At 42.3% G+C, this 23,622-nt stretch overlaps 1 protein-coding gene across 1 annotated transcript; it reads left to right on the forward strand.

The window, feature by feature from the left end:
- The first annotated feature begins 1,284 nt into the window (after nucleotides 1–1,284).
- On the forward strand, nucleotides 1,285–20,093 carry LOC114451214 (protein Dok-7-like). Its single transcript, XM_028429792.1, has 10 exons — nucleotides 1,285–1,323; nucleotides 1,474–1,504; nucleotides 1,642–1,761; nucleotides 5,687–5,785; nucleotides 6,085–6,857; nucleotides 8,147–8,189; nucleotides 10,184–10,272; nucleotides 11,677–11,746; nucleotides 16,498–16,677; nucleotides 18,845–20,093. Exons 1-10 carry the CDS (start codon nucleotides 1,285–1,287, stop codon nucleotides 18,979–18,981), a joined length of 1,581 nt encoding a protein of 526 aa, XP_028285593.1. The 3' UTR covers nucleotides 18,982–20,093.
- Nucleotides 20,094–23,622: the final 3,529 nt, after the last annotated feature.

Here is a 23,622-nt window from a genome sequence, read left to right on the forward strand (position 1 = left end):
CTGTACAGTGTGTCAACACCTGAATATAAGACATGTGATGATGAGCCCTCGGGAAAAACATGACACCTCAGAATGTGATGAGCGATTATTTGCGGTTTTTTAGCACCGACGTGCCTTCAGCAGCACAAAGGTCACACGTCACTCTTACTTTCATGTCCTAAAGTAAAATAAAGGGACGTCTGCGAATGAGAAGGTGCGTCTGAGTGTTTGTGTGTATAAGGGTGTGCATTCCTGTGACATGTAATCCCTCGGCACAGTTTATCCACAGCAGAGGGAGAAGTGGAGTAGCTGTTGGATCACTCACGTTCAGTCAGAGCAGCTGTAGAAACGTAGATGCCATTTGTCCACATATCTTTTGTCCACATTCTTCTTCACTGCTTTCCCCCCTTCTGTTTCCTGTTGTATTATTAGGAAAAGAGAGTCATGAATAGGGAATAATTGATCTATTCAAGCACAAAATATAAGTAACTTTAACTTATAATAACTCTATAATAACATTTTTTTTTTAAGCTCTTTAACTCAAGCAGGTCCTGTTGCTTTGTTGTGTTTGGATGCTCTACCAAAAGTTTACAATGAAAACTTAGGACTAAGTAGGAATAGTGCAGTGAGCCGTAAAATAAACCCCCTTTAATATTTGGCTGCTGTGGCTGTAAAAATAAAAAATGCCAGCCTTGGCTTCACTGTGCCTGTGAAGACTCGAGCTCATTTACACTTCCCACTTGCTGAACCCGATTTTAATAAGTCGTGTTGCTTTGTATGGAGGCTGCGTTTTATCACTTCTTGGAACAGAGACCAGAAGGGTCCACTTGTGTTATTTTTTTTTTTGTTCCTACACAGGATGATGCAAACAGAACATGCTCTGCCACCTGTTCTTTGTTTGGTTTCTTTTTTTTTTGGACTCTGGCATTTGGTTGTGCACCTGATGTTCAGTCACTGTTATCTAAAGCATGACGTGCAAATGCACAAGCTCGCAAACAAAAAGTACAGGCTGATAATAGCAACTCGGAGGCCAGCATTAGCAGCTTGGACAATTCTCTGTAAGGAAAACGAATTGATCAGATCGATATGATAAGCAGGCAATGCATCTTCAGTTTGAACTGGTGCAGACACTTTAGCGGACTTTGCTGCGACATTCTGACCCCACTCACAGCCAGGGCAGTGTTAGGAATGTGATTGAGGCCAGCGTGACATGGGTGGTCTCAAGGACAGGCTAACACAACAAGCCCCTATTGTTGACACCTTGTAATGGACAGGCTGTTGTATTGTTGGAAACTTCTGGGGAGCATGACCCCTGACCCCTGCATCATTTTCTCCTCTGATGATGTGAGACCAAGCCACTAACCTCACTCAATGTTTCTTATTCTATATTATACATTTTGGTTATACAGATTTAGGCTTTATACAGTTTAGACAAGATGTGTTAGCACACAAGATGTTACTTCCTGTAACTGTGTCACATGGGTTTCCCCTTAGCCCCACCCCTTTAGGACAATAGCAGCAAAATGTATGTACACCTGGTGACACTAACTAGTCTTAGCCTGAACATGTATATTCCACTAACCACATCATATTTGGCCTGCTAATGGATATTTTAGTGCTACAAAAAATTAGCATTACATTAATGAAGTGTGTCTTCTTCAGGGGCTGGTGTGTTCCTGCTCGCCTCTGCTGAGAGTGAGCAGATCAGCTTTCTATTCGACTGCATCGTCAGAGGCATCTCCCCCACCAGAGGCCCTTTTGGACTGCGGCCCGTTCTTCCAGGTCAGTATGAGAGGTTTTCATATTGCTCAGCTGGAAAGCTTCTTTGTACGAAGGATTAAAGAAAGACGGTGGATCTCTATGAACATCTTAAGTCAACATTTACTATTATAGTTGCAGCAGCCCCTGCCTGTTGATTCATCCTGGCTGTGAGGTGTGTTGCCATCCATTTCTGGGATTCCTCTGTGGATAGATATGCTTTGATCTGACCAAATTATGACTGACAGCTGTTTTTTTTTTTACGTAATTGGGTAATCCCTTGAAGCAATTTTTAAATTTAGTCAAACAGCCTAACCCCTGACTTAAGTGTACCGTGTTAAACATAAAGCTGTGGGTCACCTCAAACTTCAATAGAGGATAACTCTCATTACAGCAACAAATTCAGTTGTAGTCTATGTATAGTTTAAGGGTTGTAGAGCTCCTGGTGGGTAAGCTGGAGGATGGGCCATGTTCCATACAGCCATTAGCTTTGTTTTTTAAGCTATTATTACTACAAGGTTGGTTGACAAGAACTCAGTTTGTCGAAGATAACAAGTACATGAGCATAGTTCAGTACACTGCAGAGTTAATATAGGATTAGGGCAACGTTTACAGTGGTAAGCTCTGGCTTATACAAGTAGCTGCATTTTGCGGTGCAGATTGCAGACATTAAACCACACAGAGCGACGTCACAAATCAAAACATATCAATTCAATTTTATCTGTATAGTGTCTTTACATTAAAAACTGTCTCTAGGTGCTTGAGCCTGACCCCCGAGCAAGCAGTAAATATATGAACGCTTCTATAGAAACTGTATAAAGATTTCACACAACTGTTAAATAATTTGTTAAATTATTTTTATAATTTATCTATTTATATATTATATAATATATATTATGGTTTGGCTTACCTGACTTTTTCTGTAGACACTTTTCCTTCAGAGCTCGGTGGAGACCGAAAAAACAGCTTTAAGGACTTGTATTAGACTCTAAAAGATTAAAAAGAGAGAAGCGATTAACAGAGAGATTAAAAATATCTCAAAGATTAAATATGTTGCTCTGCATTTATTGAGTTAATGGACAACTTTTATGAGATGATTGCTGTCTAATTCACGTGCAATCCACAGTTTATGTGATTGTTTATAAAGTTTTAAAACAACTAACACAGTGCATTTAAAGAAAACAAGAAGAACATTTATCCAGCCAATCTTCCAAGCTAATGCTAGTTACTTTATTTTACAGTACAAAATTACTGAAAACGGTTACAATAAACATACTGACAGGTTCTATCTGACAACAGCCTGGTCTCTCATCTGCTACATTCAAGATAACAAGCATGTAGGGTGCGGAGTTTCCATTAATTTCCCCCTCAAAATAGCAAGTCTATGTATGAAAGTTCACTACTTGACAGGTTGGGGTTTAACTGTAAAAAAGCTTGGAAACATGAACAAACCCCATGCTACATTCCTACAGATTGGTGCATGCATGCTACAGTAGATTTTTCTTTAACCATATACAAAATATTCTTCTCCCAGAATATATATATATATATGTATGTATGTGTGTGTGGCCCATATCTGATTTGTTTTTTTAACACTTTTGGGTGTTCGATCTAATATAACTAAAGCTGTTAAACATCCTGTGCTCTCCTGCTGTCGCCTTCAACACGTTAAATTTTCCACACTAGTAGAATTTTTCTCACCCAGTATGCAACTTAACAGGAAATGTAGAGCAGGCAGCTGTAAGGGCTTGAAGATATTCTGGTTTTCACACATCTCGCCGCCCAATCACAGGTTGAGCTCATATTTCTATTATTGTGGCTGCGTAGTAGAATAAATAGCAGGGACGGTGTTCAGAGGGGTCAAAGTCATAGTTCACGCAAGCAGAGCAGCCAAAGCCTCCTAATCACTCCGGGCATGTGTGTAACCTCATCCACAGGATTCCACTGCTGCCTCTGCCTCCTCCTCCTCCTCCTCCCCACCACATCATTCTCGGTCATCCAGTGCTCCACTCCCCTCCTCCCCCCTTTTTCCCCCCTCATTTTTCCTCCCTACACTCCTTTGATTGTGTCTCTGGTTCTCACTTTTATTTCACCTCACAGTCTGAGTCACACTCAGCTCCTGACTAAATTTCTCTCCGCCTCTCTCTTAGCCGCTATTTTTGATACATTGCTGTTATGTTTCGAGGCTCATTTATCTGTTGTCGCTGCCCTGTGCTTATCCGTTACTAGCTCCCCACTCTACCTTTTACTTTGATGCTCTCTGCTTAGTGTCCAGTTCTGGATTCTAGAGTTGACATTTGTAAAATAGATTTTATGTCACAGCCTGTAATGTTGAAGGTCTGTAGTAAACCTTCATAAAATGTTGTGTTTTCTTCATTTACATTAATCATTTGAAATGTATTTATTTTTCATTGCCTCATGTCATAACCATCGACATGACAAAAATGTAGTGCGGACATTTCTGAAGCCCGTTTACAGCACACTGTCGTCTTTGCCAGCTTCTGTAGCCATAAAATCCACAGAGGGAGGAGGAGGGCTGAATGGGGCTTAGAGTTGGGATGTGCAGACCACAAAAATACTTCTGATAGGCTGAGATGACCTGTCAGTCAAAAAAAAAGCGGTCCAAGAAGCAGTTAGAGCAGTAAACAGTGCTGGTTAGAGCCAAGCACTTTGTTTGAATTCAGCACACGCTCTGTCCGTCCGAGTCAATCCATGACTCTGTAAAGATGAAACAGCATTTGTAGTAACAGGAGCCTCGTCTGCGCTTAATCCAGAATAAAAAGGTAATGAAGGTCTCTGCCAGCACTTTACAGATGTGAGAAGGTTCTTAACTACCTGCTGCTAAAGTGGAGATATTGAAAGCATTTATGAAGCAAATAATATCTCTGTGATGAGAGATGTCAGGACTCATATCAGGCGTTTAATGGGTTTCATTTCTACTGTTTGAAATCATCCAATCTCTCAGGAGCAGTGCTGACACAGACATGCCTGTACGCCATGAAATTTATATTTGAAAATTAAAGGTGACGCCTAATTGGACCTCATGAGCACTTGTACTTGTATCACCTAATCTCCAAAAGTGCTATCAGTTTCTGCTGATATTAAGACTTACAGTTTCACATAATTAAGGACATGACTGCAGTGGTGGGGAGGTGCTGACAGATATAACAAGCTTGCACCCTCCTCAGCTCCACACCTGCTCCACCCCTTTGACCGCATTTAGGTTAACCAGGACTTTAGGCCTGGTGGGTGGGACAAGTGAAGGAGGCCTCTTTCCAGGAATCATGTGAATAATGTGCAAATGTATTTGAACAAACATCCGTAATCAAATTGACAATCTAAGTAAAGGAAGGGGAACAATATATATCCAAAGACTTTATCATGTAGAGCACCCTCTTAACTATTTGCAGAGTTCTGCCACATTACTGCTGCAGGATCACACAGATTTTGTATTTATTTACTTATTTATTTTTTAAATCGATCCGGTGTCAGAGTTGACCTTGGTGGTCCTGAGGCACATTAGATCCTTGCACGGCACGGAGAGTCTTTCAGCCACCAGCAGCGGATCGCGTACCAACAGAGCCACGTGGCAGCGCTATTAATACACCCTGTAGTGTGGCACAAATACTGCAAGGTGTTCCCCTGCGTGACCCATCCAACGGCCTGTTACACTGTCACATCAAATAATAGCACACGGTGTGGTGTGTCAGGCCGCACTGTTTGCTGTTCGCTCACGGTAAAGAGGAGTGAGACCCTCGTGGTTTGAAGTGTCCCATCTTGTTTCTCTGGAGTAGCTGGATGTGTTTTCACAGCTGCGCCTGTGTGGCCGTAACACAAAATGCTCAGCTGCGTCACATTTGATCCCGTCTCTCAGTCTGAGTAGCGAGGCACATCGCACTTTTTTTCTGCATGACTTTTTATTTTAGTATTTTTTTGTTTCGTTAAACAGATCCCAGTGCCAGTCAGACAAGTTCAGAGGAGAAGCTGAACCACGAGGCCCAGGAGCTGGAGAAACGGCTGAGCATGCTCTCTCATGGGAGCAGCACAGGTAGAAAATCGTTCTCACTCAAACATGGAAGCTATAAATCACAGAAATCGCAAATTCATTATTTACTTACAGAGAGACCTATCCCCTCCAGACATTATAAAATGTCTTTTAATAATGCTGTACTTGGATTTCATTTAAGTTTTCTATTAGCACACAGGTGATTTATGTTCCTGTTGTGTGGTGAATACCACAGAGGGTAAATAAGCGTAATTACATTATGATGCTTTAATATGCTGTATTGATGAAAGCTATGTGTTTGTTGATGCATTATTTAATAAAGGTTCTGCTCTCTTCTTCAGTGTCATACTGCCCGTCTGCTGGGGGGGACGATCGCAGCATATCAGGATCCTCTGACACTTCGGACACCAGCCAGTCAGACTGTAGTATTGGCAGCCGGCTAGCCATTTGGACTGAACCCGCCTCACACCCACCTGAAAATGTCGGCGCCAAAGTGGCACTGCAGATCGTGGAGAAGCTTTCCACCAGCCAGGGGGGCGGGAATAGGCCTGTAGCCAAACCTCCACGGCAGCTTCAGGAAATCGGGCGCCAGAGTTCATCCGACAGCGGCATCGCCACCGGTAGCCATTCCTCGTACTCCGGCAGCTTCTCCTCCTACACCGGCAGCCTGGATATCAACCCTGGAGAGGACTTTGGGTCTGTTTTCAGCTTGCCTCCCCATGTGGCTCAAGACCTGAGCCCTTGCACTTGCCCTGCTGCCCCTGCACACACTGAGTACCAGGTGCCGACATCACTAAGGTATCTCTATGACACTCCCAGAAGTGTCTTGCAGGTACCAAGTGGGGGCGCCAAAGACAATCAACCCTCCACCTCAGTCCACCAAGACAGTCCTGCATCTTCCTGCCTGAATGCAGAGTCAGCAAAACAGGATAAGAGCAATGCAACGACCTCTGGGGGTCATTCAGATGCTGCAGAAAAACAGTCAGTCTCACCTTCTGAAGAGACGAAGAAACCCAAGGTGGCTCCCTCTAGTGACTCCTGTCATGTCTGCAGCTCTCTCACATCTTCCTCCAAAACCATCGTGACCATCTGTTCAGTGTGTGGTGGATTTAAGGTAAGCGCTGTCCTTTCTAACAAAAAAAACAACCATTTTTTAGTTTTAGACATCTGTTTTTCCTTTAAAACTTCAGATAAAATGTCACCGTCATCGTTCAAATGGCCTCCTGAACATGGCCTGTTGTGTGGCTGGCTGTCATGCAGTAGCAGCTTGTGTGCGCAGGCTTTATAATCAGTGTATCATCTGTTCTGGAGCCTCCATGTATAAATATATGGAGGCTGATATGACCTTTGTGGGTATCGTGAGTGCTGACGGTGATGGTGCCCTGCTTTTCGGTGTCAGAACTAACAGTCCCACGGTCCATCTGTCTCACACGTTAGCATTACAGTGTCCATCTGAGGTTGACACTGTCATTAAATACAACAGATTTAGACCATAGAGCTCTGAGTGAGTTTCAGTTTTTTTCTGTTGGTTAATTCACATTTGGGATAAAATGCATGTTGATAATATTTGACGTCTTTTTAGGCTTTCTGCTCTTGAATTTAGAAAGTAATGCCGAGTTAAACCAGAGCATATGTGAGCGAGATTGAGACAACAACGTGAGCGTGTAACTGAGTGCAAGACTGAGCTGATATTGTTGGCGCCTGTTAGTAAGCAAGATTGAGTCAACACTGAGCATGTGCGAGACGCCACCAATGGGCACATACAAGGATATTTGTGTTAAACTTTGTGTGTATGTGAGACTGAGCCAGCATTGACACCATACAGCACACCCAGCATTGACTGTCTGTCAATGAACTTATGGATTGTTTCCATCTATCGACGAAAATAGAAAAAAAATTGATGATCAGACTTTGCTCATTTAAAAATAAATATTAAGGTACAAAGTTAATAAAAGTATGTTATTGACCCATTCATGTCACTTTAATACTCGAGGCTCCACCTGCTGGTAGGGCTTTTAATTAAAAATGCAAATTGCCTTTGATTTCCTCTGTATGAGTGTCTGGATAAAAAATGTCAGTTCTCTGTATTTTCCTTCAAGTGAAATAAATTAAATATGAGTTATTGGTCAGCAGCTGATGGATCAAGCCTGAATGTTGTGAGGGAGAATTTATCACCCTCAGCGTGTGCAACACAGTCCAGCCAAAGGAGTGTTTACTGGTTCACATTTAAAGGGATAGTTCAAAGAAATAAGAAACAGGAATAACCAGAATTGCTGTCACACAGATGTCACAAGACGAAAAGCTTAAGTAGATGAAAAATGCCTGATTTGTCAGTCAAATTCAGACAGTGTTTAAATTTAAATAAAAATCATCCCATTCATATTTTCTTTTTTTTCCCCACAGGGGACTCTATACACCTCTTCTTCATCGCTGCCTGCCATCCCAGGTGAGAATCATCAGCTGTAATCCTGTGAGCACGCTGCATGTGTGTGTGTTCTTGCATGTCTGAGCAGATTTGATGCATGTTTAGAATAAACCGTTGCTGTAGCAGCTGCCACTTGGCTGATTTAATTTGGGACAGAAGTTGTTGGAAGGGGTTTGTGCCTTCAGAACATCAACATTTTCAATCCAGCAGATCAAAGTGTTGACAAATCACCGTGTAGACCCAACACTGTGGCAGTGAAGACGTCCTGGGCCTCTCCCGGCTCAGGAAACGCAGAGACGACGGCGGTAAAGACGAGCGAGGAGTCACCGCTACCAAAAAAAGGCAGAGAGAAATTAGCCAGCCTCTTAGCCGATCTGCTCGGCTTCCCAGGTCCAGATAGACAGCCAGAGACAAAGACGCACAGGTTGAACCTGTACGAGTCAATGAGCCCTGCTGTTGAAAATGGGCTCAATCTGGCATCACTGCAGGAGTCACAGCAGGACAAAAGGGCCGTCATTTATGAAAACTGTTTGAAGTGTCAGAGAGAGCACTGCCACCCTCCGCCACGGGCCACACCTGCTAAAATCCAACCAAACGTTTCCATGTTACAAACATTCCCAAACGGGCTGCACGTGAAGAAAAACAAGGAGCATGAGCGCGCTGCTAATGAGGAACCACTACATCAGGCTCACAGTGATGCATCACAGAGAGAGGACGGGCGGTGTCAGTACGAGGAGATGAATGATCGGACAGTGATCTGTGAAGGTAAGAGGCTTCCCCGCCTGTCTCCTCTTCAGCTGATGGCAAAGCTTGAAAGTCACACCTTGGCATCCTTTTTCCTTCTGCGTCTTTTGCTGGATCTTTGTTTCTGTCTTGTTCCTTCTGGGCTCTTCTGTAATCACCCACCTGTTCCGACTCCAATGTTTCCTTTTGTTGTGTTGTGTTGAACAATGGGGCTTAGAGGGAATTTAAGCTACTGCAGTGCTGACAAACAATACCTGCTCACCTGGAAACTGTATTTCTACAGCTGAAAAAATGGTTTCATAAACTATTCGTAAGTTGTACCTGATGGCTTTAACAGAGATGAGTGCACATTTTGTACATTCAAGCTCTTGCTAGGCAAATTTACACAATCCTTATTAAAGCCTTTCAGCACTAGACGAATCTCTCAGTGTCCCACATTATACGGGAGCATTAAATCTGCTGTCTGAGGAGACATTAACACTTTAGCAGCATGTCTTGGTTAGTAGCAATTGCTTGCTCAAGCTGATCCGTTTCCATGGAGATAGAGTAGATAACGGCAACAACTAGAAGTCCAAATGTCCCCGACAAGTGTAAACAATAAACAAACACATGACACTACAATTGTTAGGAGACAGTTGCAAATATGTGGAGGACAAAAATCAATCATCCATAATGATCAATAATTTACTCTGCCAATGCCAATTCATTCTTTTTTCTTAGTACATATTTAAATTGTACACTTATATATCTGTTCATGTCACCACACACCTACAGCCATGACACATTCTTTGTTTGTGTAAACAATGGTGATGATGATGATGATGATATATTGATTCTGAGTTATTTTATGACAAAAAGCTCTGATCACACAGAGAGCCGCAGTATCACGCCATAGTCAGAGGCTGGTTTGTGTGTGTGTAATGACTCTCACTGCCAGAAGGGGGAGTGTGTCTGGTGGTACACTGGTACCAAACCTATGAAAATTTAGTTTTGGTTGGGTTTGGTTGGTAAAACCTGCTGTGTTGAATGTCTTTCATGCATGCAAGATGTGATGTCTGTTCCCTGCACATTAATTATTCTTCATACATTTTTTTTATATGTTAAATCAACTTATTTGTATTCTGGATCTTAAAGAGCACTTTCTGTGTCTGCTTTGGTTCAGAAAATTGATTAAAAAAAAGGCTGTGGGATTATTTTCTATTCCATCTTTTTGCATTAAAAATACAGTTTTGTTTCTTATATTTAAATATAATGTTTTTTTCTGCTACCAGACAAAAGGCTTAATAGTAAAGAGGAGAGACGCAGAGCCGATCCTGCTTATGAGATCATGGAGAGTCGGGTGCCGGAGAGGAACTCAGAGGTAGGCCAATCCAAAACTCTCTTTAATCCGCCTTATGCTATCAACTGCTCACACATTTTGTCTGTGTACTTCATTATGCTGTGAGTTCAGCTCAACATACTGGGCAAAACGTCTGCTATCACGGGAATTGATTAGGACAGTAGAGAATAAATGGCAGTTTGTAGAGGCTGGTAATGAGCTTAAATGAAACACGGCAAATACGTCCAATCAGTGTACAGTAGTTTCTGATTGGACAGGCCTAGTGTGTGGATTCACATAAGCAGCTGAGGGACTGTCTGTGTGATGAGCTGAAATTACATTAAAGTGCTGTAATCAATGTGTACAGTACAGCTTTCTAAGTCTGACCGTATGTTTTCAGCTGAAGTGTGCGTTCTCAGCACATAAGAGCCATAAGAAAGGAGCAGTCAAGCAGCACCGCTGTAGGCGTTGGCCTCAAAATACAATTCACTTGGCAGCTTATGTTACTGAGGAGGTGCAAACTCAACTTAGAAGCTGTTGTGTTTGAATAGGGATGTTGTTTTATGAGAGTTTTTGTAGTGTGGATCATTACTGTGTGTGTTTGCCAGCCGTTTACATTGACAATAAAAATGAATGTTCTAATATTTCACCATAAAGATACTATATTTAATTTTTATTTTAATTACTTTAACTTCCTAGAAAAGGTCAGTGACGTATGTGCATATGCAAAAACCTGTTGATAACCTGAACAGGTGCCAACACAGGTGTGTTTTCCTCCTGCTTATATATAAACACTGATGTACTGCATGTTTTAATTGTTAAAAAGCTGACTAGGAAAATCCAAATGCTAAAAATCTGTTTGCACAACATGAATAATATTTGGGATATTATTAAAAAAATACGTAATTAAATAATTATATATAAACTGTTCACACTCCTCTCATAATTCTCGGCCAAAAAATTTGTACAAAATGCCACCATCTCTTATTATCTGTGGTCTGAGCGCATGAAATATATAGAAAGTATTGATAAGAATGTTTGGTCATTTTCAAATGACAAATTCAAACACATAATTACAGATTTTATTTTTCTGCACTCTGCTACTTGTTTCTCGTGATGGTTCCATTAAGGGAGCCGTCTTTGTGAGGCTGAAATCAATATGGCTGCACTCCACAACCAATTTTCACAGCACAGTTGCGGTCTGGAATCAGAGATTATGGGGCTGCCGTCTGAAAGGCATGGTTATCCTTCCATAACAGACAGCGTCTCCACGTGCAGCCCTGAGTTCTGAATATCAGCCTCTGTCCAAAAATACTCCTGACGTGTCCACCGAGCTGTCAAGGAGAAAGTCATCGTCAGACTTCTTATGTAATAAACTTATGTGCTGTGTGTAGTCCCTCACTGCAAATTATGATCAACAGTGTCTACTCTGTGTGTGTGTTACAGGCAGAAAAAAAAAGCAAGTACGAGCTAATGGGCAGCTATGGGCAGCAGAGATTTCTTCAGGAGTCTGAAGGTGAGTGAGGCAGATAGATTTTGATTTATTTTTTAACCCTATGCAGACCGGTTTGTTTCTGCACAGATGGATTCTATCTTTTCCTCCTCAATGGACTTTATTTTTATTTTTAAAAGTGCATTAATCAGACCTCTTACAATAACCAGGAGCCACTTATAGAGTGAATTAAACTGATGAGTCACACACCTGTTGCTCAGAGTGCACGATTTGAAGAGGCTAAATGAAACGAGGTTCATTCAGAGGCTGGCACGAGGCCCGACATCCACTATGGTGACACACACGTGACTATTTTCAGGTCGACGGACTGTGTGAGTGCTGATAATGAAAAAGCAAAGTAGTTACTTCTACACTTCATGTACAGTGCGGCAGAACAACATCACTTAAAGGGAAACTGCCAATTTTGCACCAGCTGTGTATCGTTTGAACACAGTTCTCCATGCTGCGTGCTCACAGAGCATGTCTGTAAAACCTCTGCTTCTATATTTTGGCATGCTCATTGCATCCTTTATAGCTTTATGGTGGACTTTAATAGTTATACAAGCATAAAACGGCTTAGCAACTGTTTTTAAAGCTAAAGCTAATCTAGTAACCTCAAGCCAGTGGTGGATTTACTCCCTAGGTGCTTCGACAGCTACTGTCTCCAGTGCATGGCTCTCAAGTTTTCAACAAGTTGTTAAGCACCTATTACTGTTTCACTGTAATTACACCATCAGCTGGACTGTTCAAATGTTAGAGGAAAGACTACACAAAACAGATCAGATTAAACAGATTAGAAATGCAAAGCCTCCATAAATCCTCATAATAATGACGTAGGATGACCATAAACTAGTAAAGATGGCGACAGCACAATTCAGACCTGTTTATTTTCTTATTACCCGATCTACATCACTGTTTCCCTGTTAGTATAACGCACCCATGTGTCCTGACGTCCCATTACAAATATAATGGTAGCGACACCTGTTCTGTCCCTCTCCTGACCTCTCCAGCTCCTCGACAACTTGTAATCAGAGCACAAGCTACGTCTGCTGCGCGTTCACCCTCACCCAGCAACAACAAATTCTATTTTCTGATTGGTCGATAGGTCGCTAATTCCAGAAAGCTGTATGAGCGCACAGTAGGCGGCCTTTGACCCGTTTATAGGAAAGTCTGTAGGAATTTCTGTGCTGTGATGTTAAATATTGTCCGCGTGACAAATGCCACGTGTGGCGTGTGAACTTATTGAAATGCGGGAGTCTCACTCTCAGTGTGTCACACTTGAGAGCCCTGCTCTAGTGTAAAAGCACTGCTACTACAACAAATCAGATATAAAGCAGATAGGTGTAGCTGTAATTTAGAGTATGAGAGGTTAGCGATCTCTCCTCTTCATCGTGTAGTGAACAACAGTTATTTCTTTATCTGCATTTTATGTAACCCCAAAAACTTGAAGTAGATAACAACAATTATGTCCAAAGAGAGAAAAAGAAACTGACGTACACACACAGATGTGTAACCAAACAGAGAGTGCAGTGATGTGTGACGGGCTACCTGCCCTGATGTGAGGTGAGAGGACAGTTGTCAGGGGACGTTTGGCCACTTAAGCATCCTACAGCAGGAAACATGCCCTCAGTCTAATGCACACCTGCTCGACAAAGTCCCTGCAGCTGTCACAGAGTGGCACCAAACCCATCAGTCATGTTCATGTACGCGCACACACACAGACGACTCCCATGTCATCTTCACCGTCATCCAGCGTCAGCAGGCAGTTACTGGGTGCAGAACTTTATGTGCACATGCAGACTCAATTGAGATTAAGATTAGAACGATTAAAAGGTTCTTATATTAAAGCTGCGTGTCAGTTAAATAAAACAAACTATGGAAGATATTGGCTGAAAATTTCTTCATTAAATAAGTAAATAAAAAAACAGAGATGCATCAACTTGCATCATCATCATCAACAAGTGCATCAAACCTCATTCTGATTGGCTTAATTTGGAGCGGTAGGTCACACGATGACTGTTGTCATGAACAAATTGTCGTCCAATCTAGGACCGCCATTGTGGAATGACAACTAAACATGTCCGTCATAATCTGGCAGTGGCAGATTATGCTTTAAATGAAAGCAGCCTTCAGAATAAATGCAGACTTTAATGACTAACACATGGCTCTAAACTCTCCTCCTATAATCCCACTTTCTCAGTGGCTTCTACAAAATATAGTACTGCTTACATATTGTATCTGCACTACCAGTGTATCCTGTTAATGACTATACACTCACCACCCTCTCCCACGCAGGTAGCAGCTAGCCTGCAGCAGTCAGCCTGTAGAGAGCTTCTTTGATAAAGGCAAAGCATGGAGGTGTGAGAGAGAAAGTAGTAACCTATCATTTAGCTGTAACTGTTATTATCAGTATTTCAAGAATGAGAACTTCTGGCTACAGGTTTCAACTGGTTCTCATTTTCGAGTGGCCAGTCTTTTTCCATCATGGTGGTCCATGCACATCTGTAATAGAGCTAAGGGTAAGTAACAAGCAACCCTAACTCTCTGCTCTGGTCTGTGGACAAAGCTGTCCACCATAGTGAGGGCTGAGTGTGAGATGCAGGTAAAGGGTGACATGCTACGTTTCTGGTGAAGGCAATAGTGTTATTCATGGAAAAAGGAACCATGAGATAGCTGCTGTTAGCTGTTAGCTAAGGCAGGGATACATCAGTGTAGCAGGGTCTAGACTCCACTCTCACCACCTCTGCTGCTCCTTCATATTGAGAGGAGCCTTTTGAGGGGCTTCAGGCACCTCAGTTTGCCAGCTGGGTGGAGTCTCCAGGCTCTGTACAAAGCTTTAGGTGTTTTGCCTGCACACGTTTCCATCTGCCTGCTACAGTAACCTGCTAACAGTGCTCACCCTGAAGACACAGCTGTCACCAGGCCCTTGAAAAGCAGTTGAGTTTGAGTTTAGGGTCAGCGAGCTCCTCCAGGTGCCGCCTGCCTCCTGCCCTGGAGGGCTCTGCAGAGTGTATTACTGAACAGTTTCAAAACCCACCGTTTGTAATGGCAGCCATTATAAAACACCACGCTACTGCAAGGGCTGGTTGTTGTCTGATCAATTAGGTTAGACGTTGCCGAAGGCTGCACCCGCCGAGACTCTGCTGGCGTCTAATGGCTTCTCACTGATTGTATGAGAGTCCCCTGTGGTTGACGTGTCTGACGGGCGAGTAATGGCCGCTGCCTGCTCCTATTTAGGAAGAGTCAATAGCATTCTCCAAACGTGTTGTATGACACAACAAAACACGATGCTGAGTGTTGCATTTGATTTTACTGACTATGGTCTTTCATTAGTGTGCCTGTTTCTAGCTGTGAAACAGCCTGTCAACATCTGACAGAAGATGGAAGTCACACATATTAATCTTCAAACATCAGCACGCTCACAGCAACAGACAGTCAGAACAATAAATGTTCACAGGCGAAGATCATCATTATTAGAGCTGCAACTATTGACTGTTTAGATTAAATGAAATCATTTACATACAAATAAGCATTTATAAATCATTATTCAGAAAAACAAGTCTCTTCCTTTATGCATCAGTATTCAAGTTGTGCAAATTTCAAGATATCCTTGAATGTACGTTTCCCTGTCTGTGAAGGTTGCAGCTATCTTTGCAGCTTTGCAGATAAAAAAAAAAAGACGCTGGATGGTCCGTGTCACAGCGCTGAAATATGCACATTTTAATGCAGCTGTCCTGCATCACTAAAAGCTACAAAGCATTTCCACAGTCAGAAAGTGGACCTTTCATCCTTATGGCAGATAAGGTCGTTGTCACTGGATACTATATATCAGGAGCAATGAATTACTTGGACAGTGCACTTTGGGCAATATAACCTGCGAATCTGACGTTTCTTGTTAGTTTTATTTAACACCCTATTTCTGCTGAGTGTGTGAAGTCACAGAAGCTGCTCTTAATCAGGTGAAAAGTAAAAAAAAAATGAAGCCATTTTTATACTTAAACATGTGGATATGGAGTTTCACATTAATATTGCTTGATAGGTGGAATTGAAAGAGACTTCCCTAAAGCACAAATGGACAGTAATCTATACTATAACTTATTTCTGGGAATCTAATTAGGTGTAATTAGCCTCTGGGGGTAAATTCACTGTGATCCAGTATAACCACTCATCCTTTACAAAGTGTGGTTACTTCATTCTGGGTGTCTGCATCTAATTAACATTAGGCTGTAGATAAGTGCTGTAGCTTGAGGAGCTGCTCAGCCTGGAGGTGAAATCTAGCATTTGATTAAAGTTATAATGATATAGTCCCCGTCTTATCTATGATTTCTTTATTATGCTCATTTTAATTAAGGCCAAACAAATGGTAATATTTCACTATTATCAACAAGCCCAAGAACTCACAGATACACTGTGTGTGTGTGGGAGAGTGTTTCTCTGTGTGATCCATTGTCATCTCAAATCTATCAAAAAGAGCCACACCACTGCATTAAAGGGATAGTTTTTTCATTATAAGGGAGAAAACAGAGGTGGATCTATAAATACAGCGGCCATGTTCATTGTGATGAACCAACCCGGCTCCCTTTATGCGTTTTCAATAGTTTTTGGAAAACAATGGAGGCATGGAGATGCAACGTGAGCTATCAGGCTGCACCCACACAGCCAGATCTTGTCAGCAGGATAAATTACTTGCTGGGATTTAAAAAAAAAAAAAAAAAAAGTTCCATAGAAAAGTTAAAAACAGCGCCTGACCAAAAATGTACTCTTTTCATGTTTAGGGGCAGTGTTTGTTTTCCCTCCGGAAGCACCACCTGCTGAACGACCTCGGAGCGAAGGTGTAACATATGTGAATATTCCCGTCAGTCCCACATCAAAGAAAGAGCTCAACTACATGGAGCTGGAGCTGCAGGAGCCGGGCCACGGAGCCAGAGGGACAGTCACACATCTACCAGCTCAGAGTGAGTGTTTTAAAGAACGATGACAGAGAGTTTAAAGGAGCATTCAGGGTGAAATAAAGAAGTAGTCTCAGGGTTCATCAGCAGAGCTGTAAACAGAACACCTGGGTGGTGGGTTTGTATCAAGCGGCAACCTCCGGGGCTCAAACGTGAAGCCCGTGTGGAAGTGTCAAAACTTGTAATTCACGCCGCAACCACTGGGGGCTGGCTCTAAAAGCGAGTAATTTCCCATAGACTCCCATGTTAAAATGCCCGACTTCACAGCAGGAATGAACATGTTTACAGCCTGGTACAAAAAACCACTCTGGTCTCAAATGATAGGTTCTCTTCTAGTGTCAATTGTACGGGGGTGAATTTTTGTGCAACTCACTCATTTTAATTTTATTTGGACTTAGAATTACGCATAATTATGGGCGTTGCCGCTTGATCGACAGCCGGTTAATGTATCACAGTGCGAGTTTCCTGCTTCCACAATCGCCCGCCCCCTTAATCTCCGCACGTGCTCCCCCTCTTTGTCCATATTTGGAGTTTTGGCGGACGTGACGCTGCCAACATGGCGGCGGTGAGCACGTCCCGGAGCCTCCCACTGAGCCTCAAAACGGCTCTTCAGAAACAAACGGGTAATGTCACGGAAGCTCTGTCCATAGTTTTTACTGTCAATGGTTTGTATCTACTGCAGCTCTTCCAACTCAGCCACAGATTTCCAGCAAACCCTCCTTTCATGCAGTTTTGTACACACATTCGTGGTCCACAGAGGATGAACCCTAATTGGCTGAATGACCTTTTTTCCCGGGTGTCAAGAAGTCATATTTATGTTGCTGCCAATGATATGTATGACTGCTGCAGTCATTTAACCCACAAATGACTGCCACTTAGAGCATTTCTGATGGCTACATCAGGAGGGGGCAGGAGGTCAGAAAATTGTTGATGAAAAGTCGCTGCAGATACATAATTTGCCTGTTATTTTTATTTTATTTTATCTCGGAGTTACAGGAATCGCTAACAAACGATTAAGATCATTTCCTCTGGTCTCAGTAAAAGACAGCTGAGTCTTTGTCATTGGAGACGCGGCTGTGAGCTGTAATTGACAGACAAGTCGGCTGTTAGCGTCACTGCCCTCAGGAATACGAGGACGTTGGAGCTCCGACATCAGCGGGGTTAATGTCTAATGTCAGCATTACAGTTTATATCCTGGCATGCGTCCTCATTAATCTGTCACCTGGGAGGAGGGGTGTCCCATCACGCCACTGGAAGGGGGTCACGGGTCATGCAGATCACAGCTGGCACTAATGGGACCCCCCTCGTCTTCCTCGTCCTCTTGGGACTATTGATGCATTGTTAGGTTTAGATTTGCTCCACTATATGAGCCGATAACGCGCATAATTTAAGCAGGAGACATTGAAAAGATGGTAGCCGTCATATTCAGGCATGACACTTGATTTGATTGTCGCACAAAAAAAGGCATCAAATTACAATAATACTCACAATATGTTTATGAAAGACGCGTCGTGATGGAAAAAATATATATTTTTTTTAGGTTTGTGTCATGATAGTGACAACCTTTCAGCAATCAAACTGGCAGCGAGGGCAAAGATCCACTTCACTCTGAACTCTGTTGTCATTTTTGTTTGGACGTCTGCAGCACTTGTCAAAAACTAAAATATATAAATATGCTTTAAAGATGATTCAGCGGCGGTTTTTATTATCACATCCTACAAGAATGACCTCCAAATTATTATTTGGATTATTGCTATTAACAGCTACAATAATCTGATTATTTTTGGGATGTAGTTGACACCAACACCAACATTTAGCCAGTTAGCTTAGCTTAGCAAAAATACTCAAAGCAGAATTAAACATGCAACAGGTTGATCAGTGAGATCAGAGAGTGTTTTTTTAGCAGATATTTTTTTCCTTAGACGAAGCCTAGCTCAGTCTATAGAGGGATAACGAGAGAGTGATTAGCCTAGCTTTATGCTTGCTTAGCACAACATCTAGAAACAGGCTTTTTGTGTCACCTAGCAACCCTGACAATGGCACATCACAACAAGGTGTACTCCTCTCAGACAGTGTGCTGCTGTAAAACAAATATAATAAAGTTTCAGGGATTCATATTAAATAGACATCGACGTCTGATGAAGTTAAAGTGTCTACTGTTGTGTGTTGACAGGAAAGACCTGCACCAAGTACGCCCAGATCGACATCACTGCCACGGAGACGGCACACAAAGTCGGCACGCAGCACGCTCTGGGTCGGCAGGAGGGCCTGCACACTCTGGAGCTGAGAAGAAAGGGGACGCCACATTGACGGATCCTTCGTTGAAATGTGTAACTCAGCAGGATGTTTTCGCCCGACATCAGCCTCCTACATCAACTCAAAAGAGACGTCACTGACGGACTTATGGTGGGATTCCTCCTCCATCCTGTTCCATCTTTAGAAGCTGCTTCCTGCCCGTTCACACGTGAAGAATTCCCAGAATGTCATCTGTCCACTTTCTTAGATTGAGACTTGCCTCTGTGGTCACAAACAGCCTGAAGCTGGAGCTTCCTCACAAAGATTTGGCAGGAAATCAAGAGCAACATTTCGGTCGTGATCTCCTTTGTGAACTCGGGCATCTTATTAAATGGCATCATGTCAGTCTTGGAGCCTCGGGCAAACTCGGGGGAAGATGTGCCAGTTCTGAGCTGAGTCACCGGCCCCGATAAACCCTCCCAGAGCAGCGGCATTTTTACAGCTCACCCGGGCCATCCCTAATAACACGCAATATGTCTCATTTTGTCCTTGTTTAGGAGGACGAAAGAGTGCGTTGGCAGGAGAGGAAGCATCAACGATCTTTATTCTCATGTGGAGCTCATTAGTGAGTTATTTCACACTCAGTCTTCTCAATATATTCAAATTTTGTGGGAAATTTCAGACTGTAAGACCCCGTAAAAGCAGGATGAGTAACATTTCCACAGTGCGCAGTGACTTTGGTTAATTATGCCACCATGTTTTTCTACTTTGTAGTTCCTATGTAATAAGATTAACTCATTAATAATGCAACAACTAAAGATTGTTGTTAAAACAGTCCTTTTAACTATTATTCCTTATCGTGTGTGTGCATATTGGCATTTTATCGCAAATACTACCAAAAAGTTTGTATTTTGTAGAGTTGCTGTATCCATCATATTGACAGATATGACACGTTGTGTGTACATGTGAGGATGTGAATGTACAGTAAAGGGAAGAGTTCAAGGATGGTGCTGCTTCCTACAGCGCTGGTTATTTCATGTAAATTATTTATAATTACAGCTTCAGCTTTGATGTGTTGTTTTTTTCTAGAACTACAGTAGATTATACATATGTGGGATTTTTTTCCCTCCCCCGTGTACAGTTGTAAAACAGTTTGGTACCATATTCTATAAAGCAGCCTCATAACAGATCTGTCTGTTCTCATTTGTGCCTGAAGTCTACATGTGAGCAGGTAATTTGTCGCCATTATTAAAAAAAATCCAGGACTACAATTTTACATTTAACAAGAAAATGCAAAAACACAACAAACCAATAAACTGGGTGCTTAAAACAAAAAAGACATGTGTGTAAGGGTGACTGTGCATTAAAGCAGAGATAGCTAAATATTGTGAATAACATGTCACGCACTGCAACATCTTTTCCATGTTTATACTGTTTATAATGAAAACCAAACCTAACACCATGCACTGTACAGACTGTACAACATCACAGAGGGGGGTGGAGCCTGTCCCAGGTACCAACAGGTGAGAGGCAGGGCTAACATGGACAAAAACCAACATGGACACTACTTTCCTGGCAGCTTGTTGTGCTTCTTGTCGATTTATTTGGTTGAATTTAGCTTCCCATCTAGCTAGCGAAATTCTCTTTCATGTTTTAGTTAGCACTGTGCTGCTACGCGTGACTTTACATATATCATGTATCCATTGTGTGTTTTTTTTTTTCTTCTTCCTGTCTTTACCTGTCTAAACCAATCAGCATTCAACTTTTCTGTTGTGTCTTCACTGAGGAACAAAACACATCAGCATGTTGGTGCATGTCTCCACACAGAGAGCAACACAAGCCAATCTGTTTTCTGCACAAAGCATGATGTAAGGTGCACCTGCTGGGAGTATTCAGCTCATATATAACATAAACAGAAGGGTGAGGTAGATGATGATGACAGCCGGCTGCGAGACGAGTGAGAAGGTGCAACAATGGTGTTACTAAAATCACTCCGCATATGAGTGGCCTCCTCTTAGTCACACTGCTACAAAAATATGCTTGTTTTGCAGTATTGAGTTGAGTGTTTTATCGAAACACTGCCGGAGAAAGTTTTTGGAGCCGGCAAAGTTTTGGGAAGTTACTTGTGCTGTGCTGTGCAGGATGACCCTTACCTTGCAGTAGACATTTGTCTTGTCCCTTTGTTGAACCAGTGCTGGCAAACTTTCTGTGTCTGTTCCTGGAAAGGATCTTGTCGGTGTTGTTGGCTCTGGAAGACACACACATTATTTTCATTGTGTGGTGCAGGCCAGGCTGTAAAGGTCCTACATTAACAGAGATTATTAACAGGAAGGGATATTCCTGTTTCGCACATTTTCAAGGTGATGCCAGCTCTCAGAGTGACAGCATCCTCCCCGACACCTCATACAGTCGCTCACACCACGGACGTTAACTCCACTGACCTGGAACGACACCATACGGCACAGCGAAACTCATTTACTCACAAAATTCATCCGGAGAGAGAGAGAGAGCAGAGGAATAAAGCATAATTAACTGTCTTTGCATTCAAATATTGACATAAAATAATGAATGTTAATGCCATTGAGAAGCTAGTGGCAGTAGTTTAATGAACTATGCAAATCCACAGGCGGCTTGTGTGCAATTGCAAAGCCTGCTTTCAAAGAAAAAAACAGCAGTTTTAATCTCCCACTGTGAGGACGAACAGTGAATACAGCACAGACCACCATCTGTCCACCAGAGCTGGAGACACTCAAGAGTAACTCCAGCCTCCCTGAAGATTCCAACTGACGAATATGAAGTCTTAACAACAACTAGTGTCCTCACATGGCCCAATGTGGCCTTTGATTTCCAGCCTGTCCGCAAAATCTGAGGTTATTATTATTAAAGGTAAAATGCCTACAGGTATTGTCTGGATTTGTCATGCTAGGCAAGAAAAATGGGCAAAGTGGGACTGTTGTGCTTTCATTGTGTATCGCCACACGGTGCGATTTAAGATGCTGAATCAGCAGAATCATCAGTGTAAGATGGGCGTTTTGCTACGATTTCTACTTGGGTTCAGAGAACCCATCCAGTGTGTAGATCCAGTTGTGTGTTCTTTGTACTGATCCAATTATCTGAACTCTGCTTCTCCGCCTCCAAGAAAATTACATCTACTGAATAAGTAATCGGTACTTGCAAATCAAACTGCCTGCTTTGCTTTGTCAATCTTATATTTACTTGTCAGAAAACAAATTTAAACAACTCGGCTTGTTTTAAATATTCATGCAAGGTCATTTTCACCCCCCACCCCCTTCCCCTCTGCTTTTTGGTCCTTCATCACTGATGTCCCTTCACAGGATTCAAAGCAAGGAGATCATAAATTATGCAGGCAGGCGCTGGGAGGAAGGGTTGTGTTCAGGCTGCCTAGAAGTGCATTCATAATTCTTCGGGAATATTAAATACATTTTGTAGCTTGCCCGAGCTCTGTCAAATTAGCACAACTTGATCTTTTATCCCATGTCTTCTGTAAACTATGTGTCTTTAAGAAAAAGTAAGATTCTTTTATAGTGTTTAGGGGAAGGCTTTGTGTGCACCATCACAGTGTTTCTTTAATTCAAAATAGGACAAGCACACAGTGACGTATTTAGAGGTAGCATCTGTTTTGGTAGAGACTAAAACAGTGCTGAAAGGAGCAAAAGTTTAAACTACAGCTGTGGAAACATTCAAAAATGTAGGCCGCTAACCTCAGAGAGTCCACGATGATAAGGGCCCTATAAAGCTGAAGCCCAAAAATGGACTATTAGGACCATTTTCATCATGTTTTGATTTTGTTTTGTTTGTTTAGAAGGAAGTGAAAATCATTTTTAGCTTCATTAACCACTCTTCATAGAGGACTAGTTCCTGAGCGCCCCCTAGTAGAATGGCATCATTCTTTGTTTTTTTTGTGTGATAAACAACTAATTGTAAGATGTATTACTGTCTGCACCTGCTGTACTAAAACAACCTGACCATGACCGACTGACTGAAGTCATGTAACTCCTGACGTAATTACAACAACCTCTGCGTCCTTTACTGTGTCGACCAAAAAGGTTAATTCAATTCATCTAACACAAAACTATTAATTTGACTCAAAGTACTACATCCACAGACTATTGATCTGCTAATCGTCCTTCTTGCCACATGATATTATGTCATTTCAATCAATTCTCAATGTGAGTAGTGCATAGCTGTAGATTGGATTAGAGCACATATGTTCTGCAGGTGGTGTCTGCCAGAGCATAAAGGACACACAGATTAGTCATTTGTAGATTAAATGGCTTCGTCGGCCTTGAGTTCCTGACATAACAAAGGTCAGATCAGACTGTAGAGGTACTGTACGTCTCCGAGGAACAGGACGGGGTCACAGAAAAACCACAAATGTTTGTTTTCTGGTTGGTAGTGTTGAGTCTGGATGAACTATGATCTCAGCTCATAATGTTTGAACCTACAAGCTTGTAAGTAAATGTTATGCATCCACAAATAGCAGCTGATCGGTTTATCTGTCGGAAGTGATTTGTTGCAAATGGTCAAAGCCTCCAGGGTTTAGTAGCATTTCCAAACGCCAACCCAATAAACTCCAGCCGCTGACCTTTCTGCTCTGGTCATCGGGCCTGGTCTTTGGCCTCGTTCAGCCCAACTCGATTATGACCCCTAATGTCTCACACAAACACACAAAGAGCCTCTTGCAGCCACTGCCCA

Source organism: Parambassis ranga, chromosome 18, assembly GCF_900634625.1.
Source record: "Parambassis ranga chromosome 18, fParRan2.1, whole genome shotgun sequence".
Lineage (NCBI taxonomy): Eukaryota > Metazoa > Chordata > Actinopteri > Ambassidae > Parambassis > Parambassis ranga.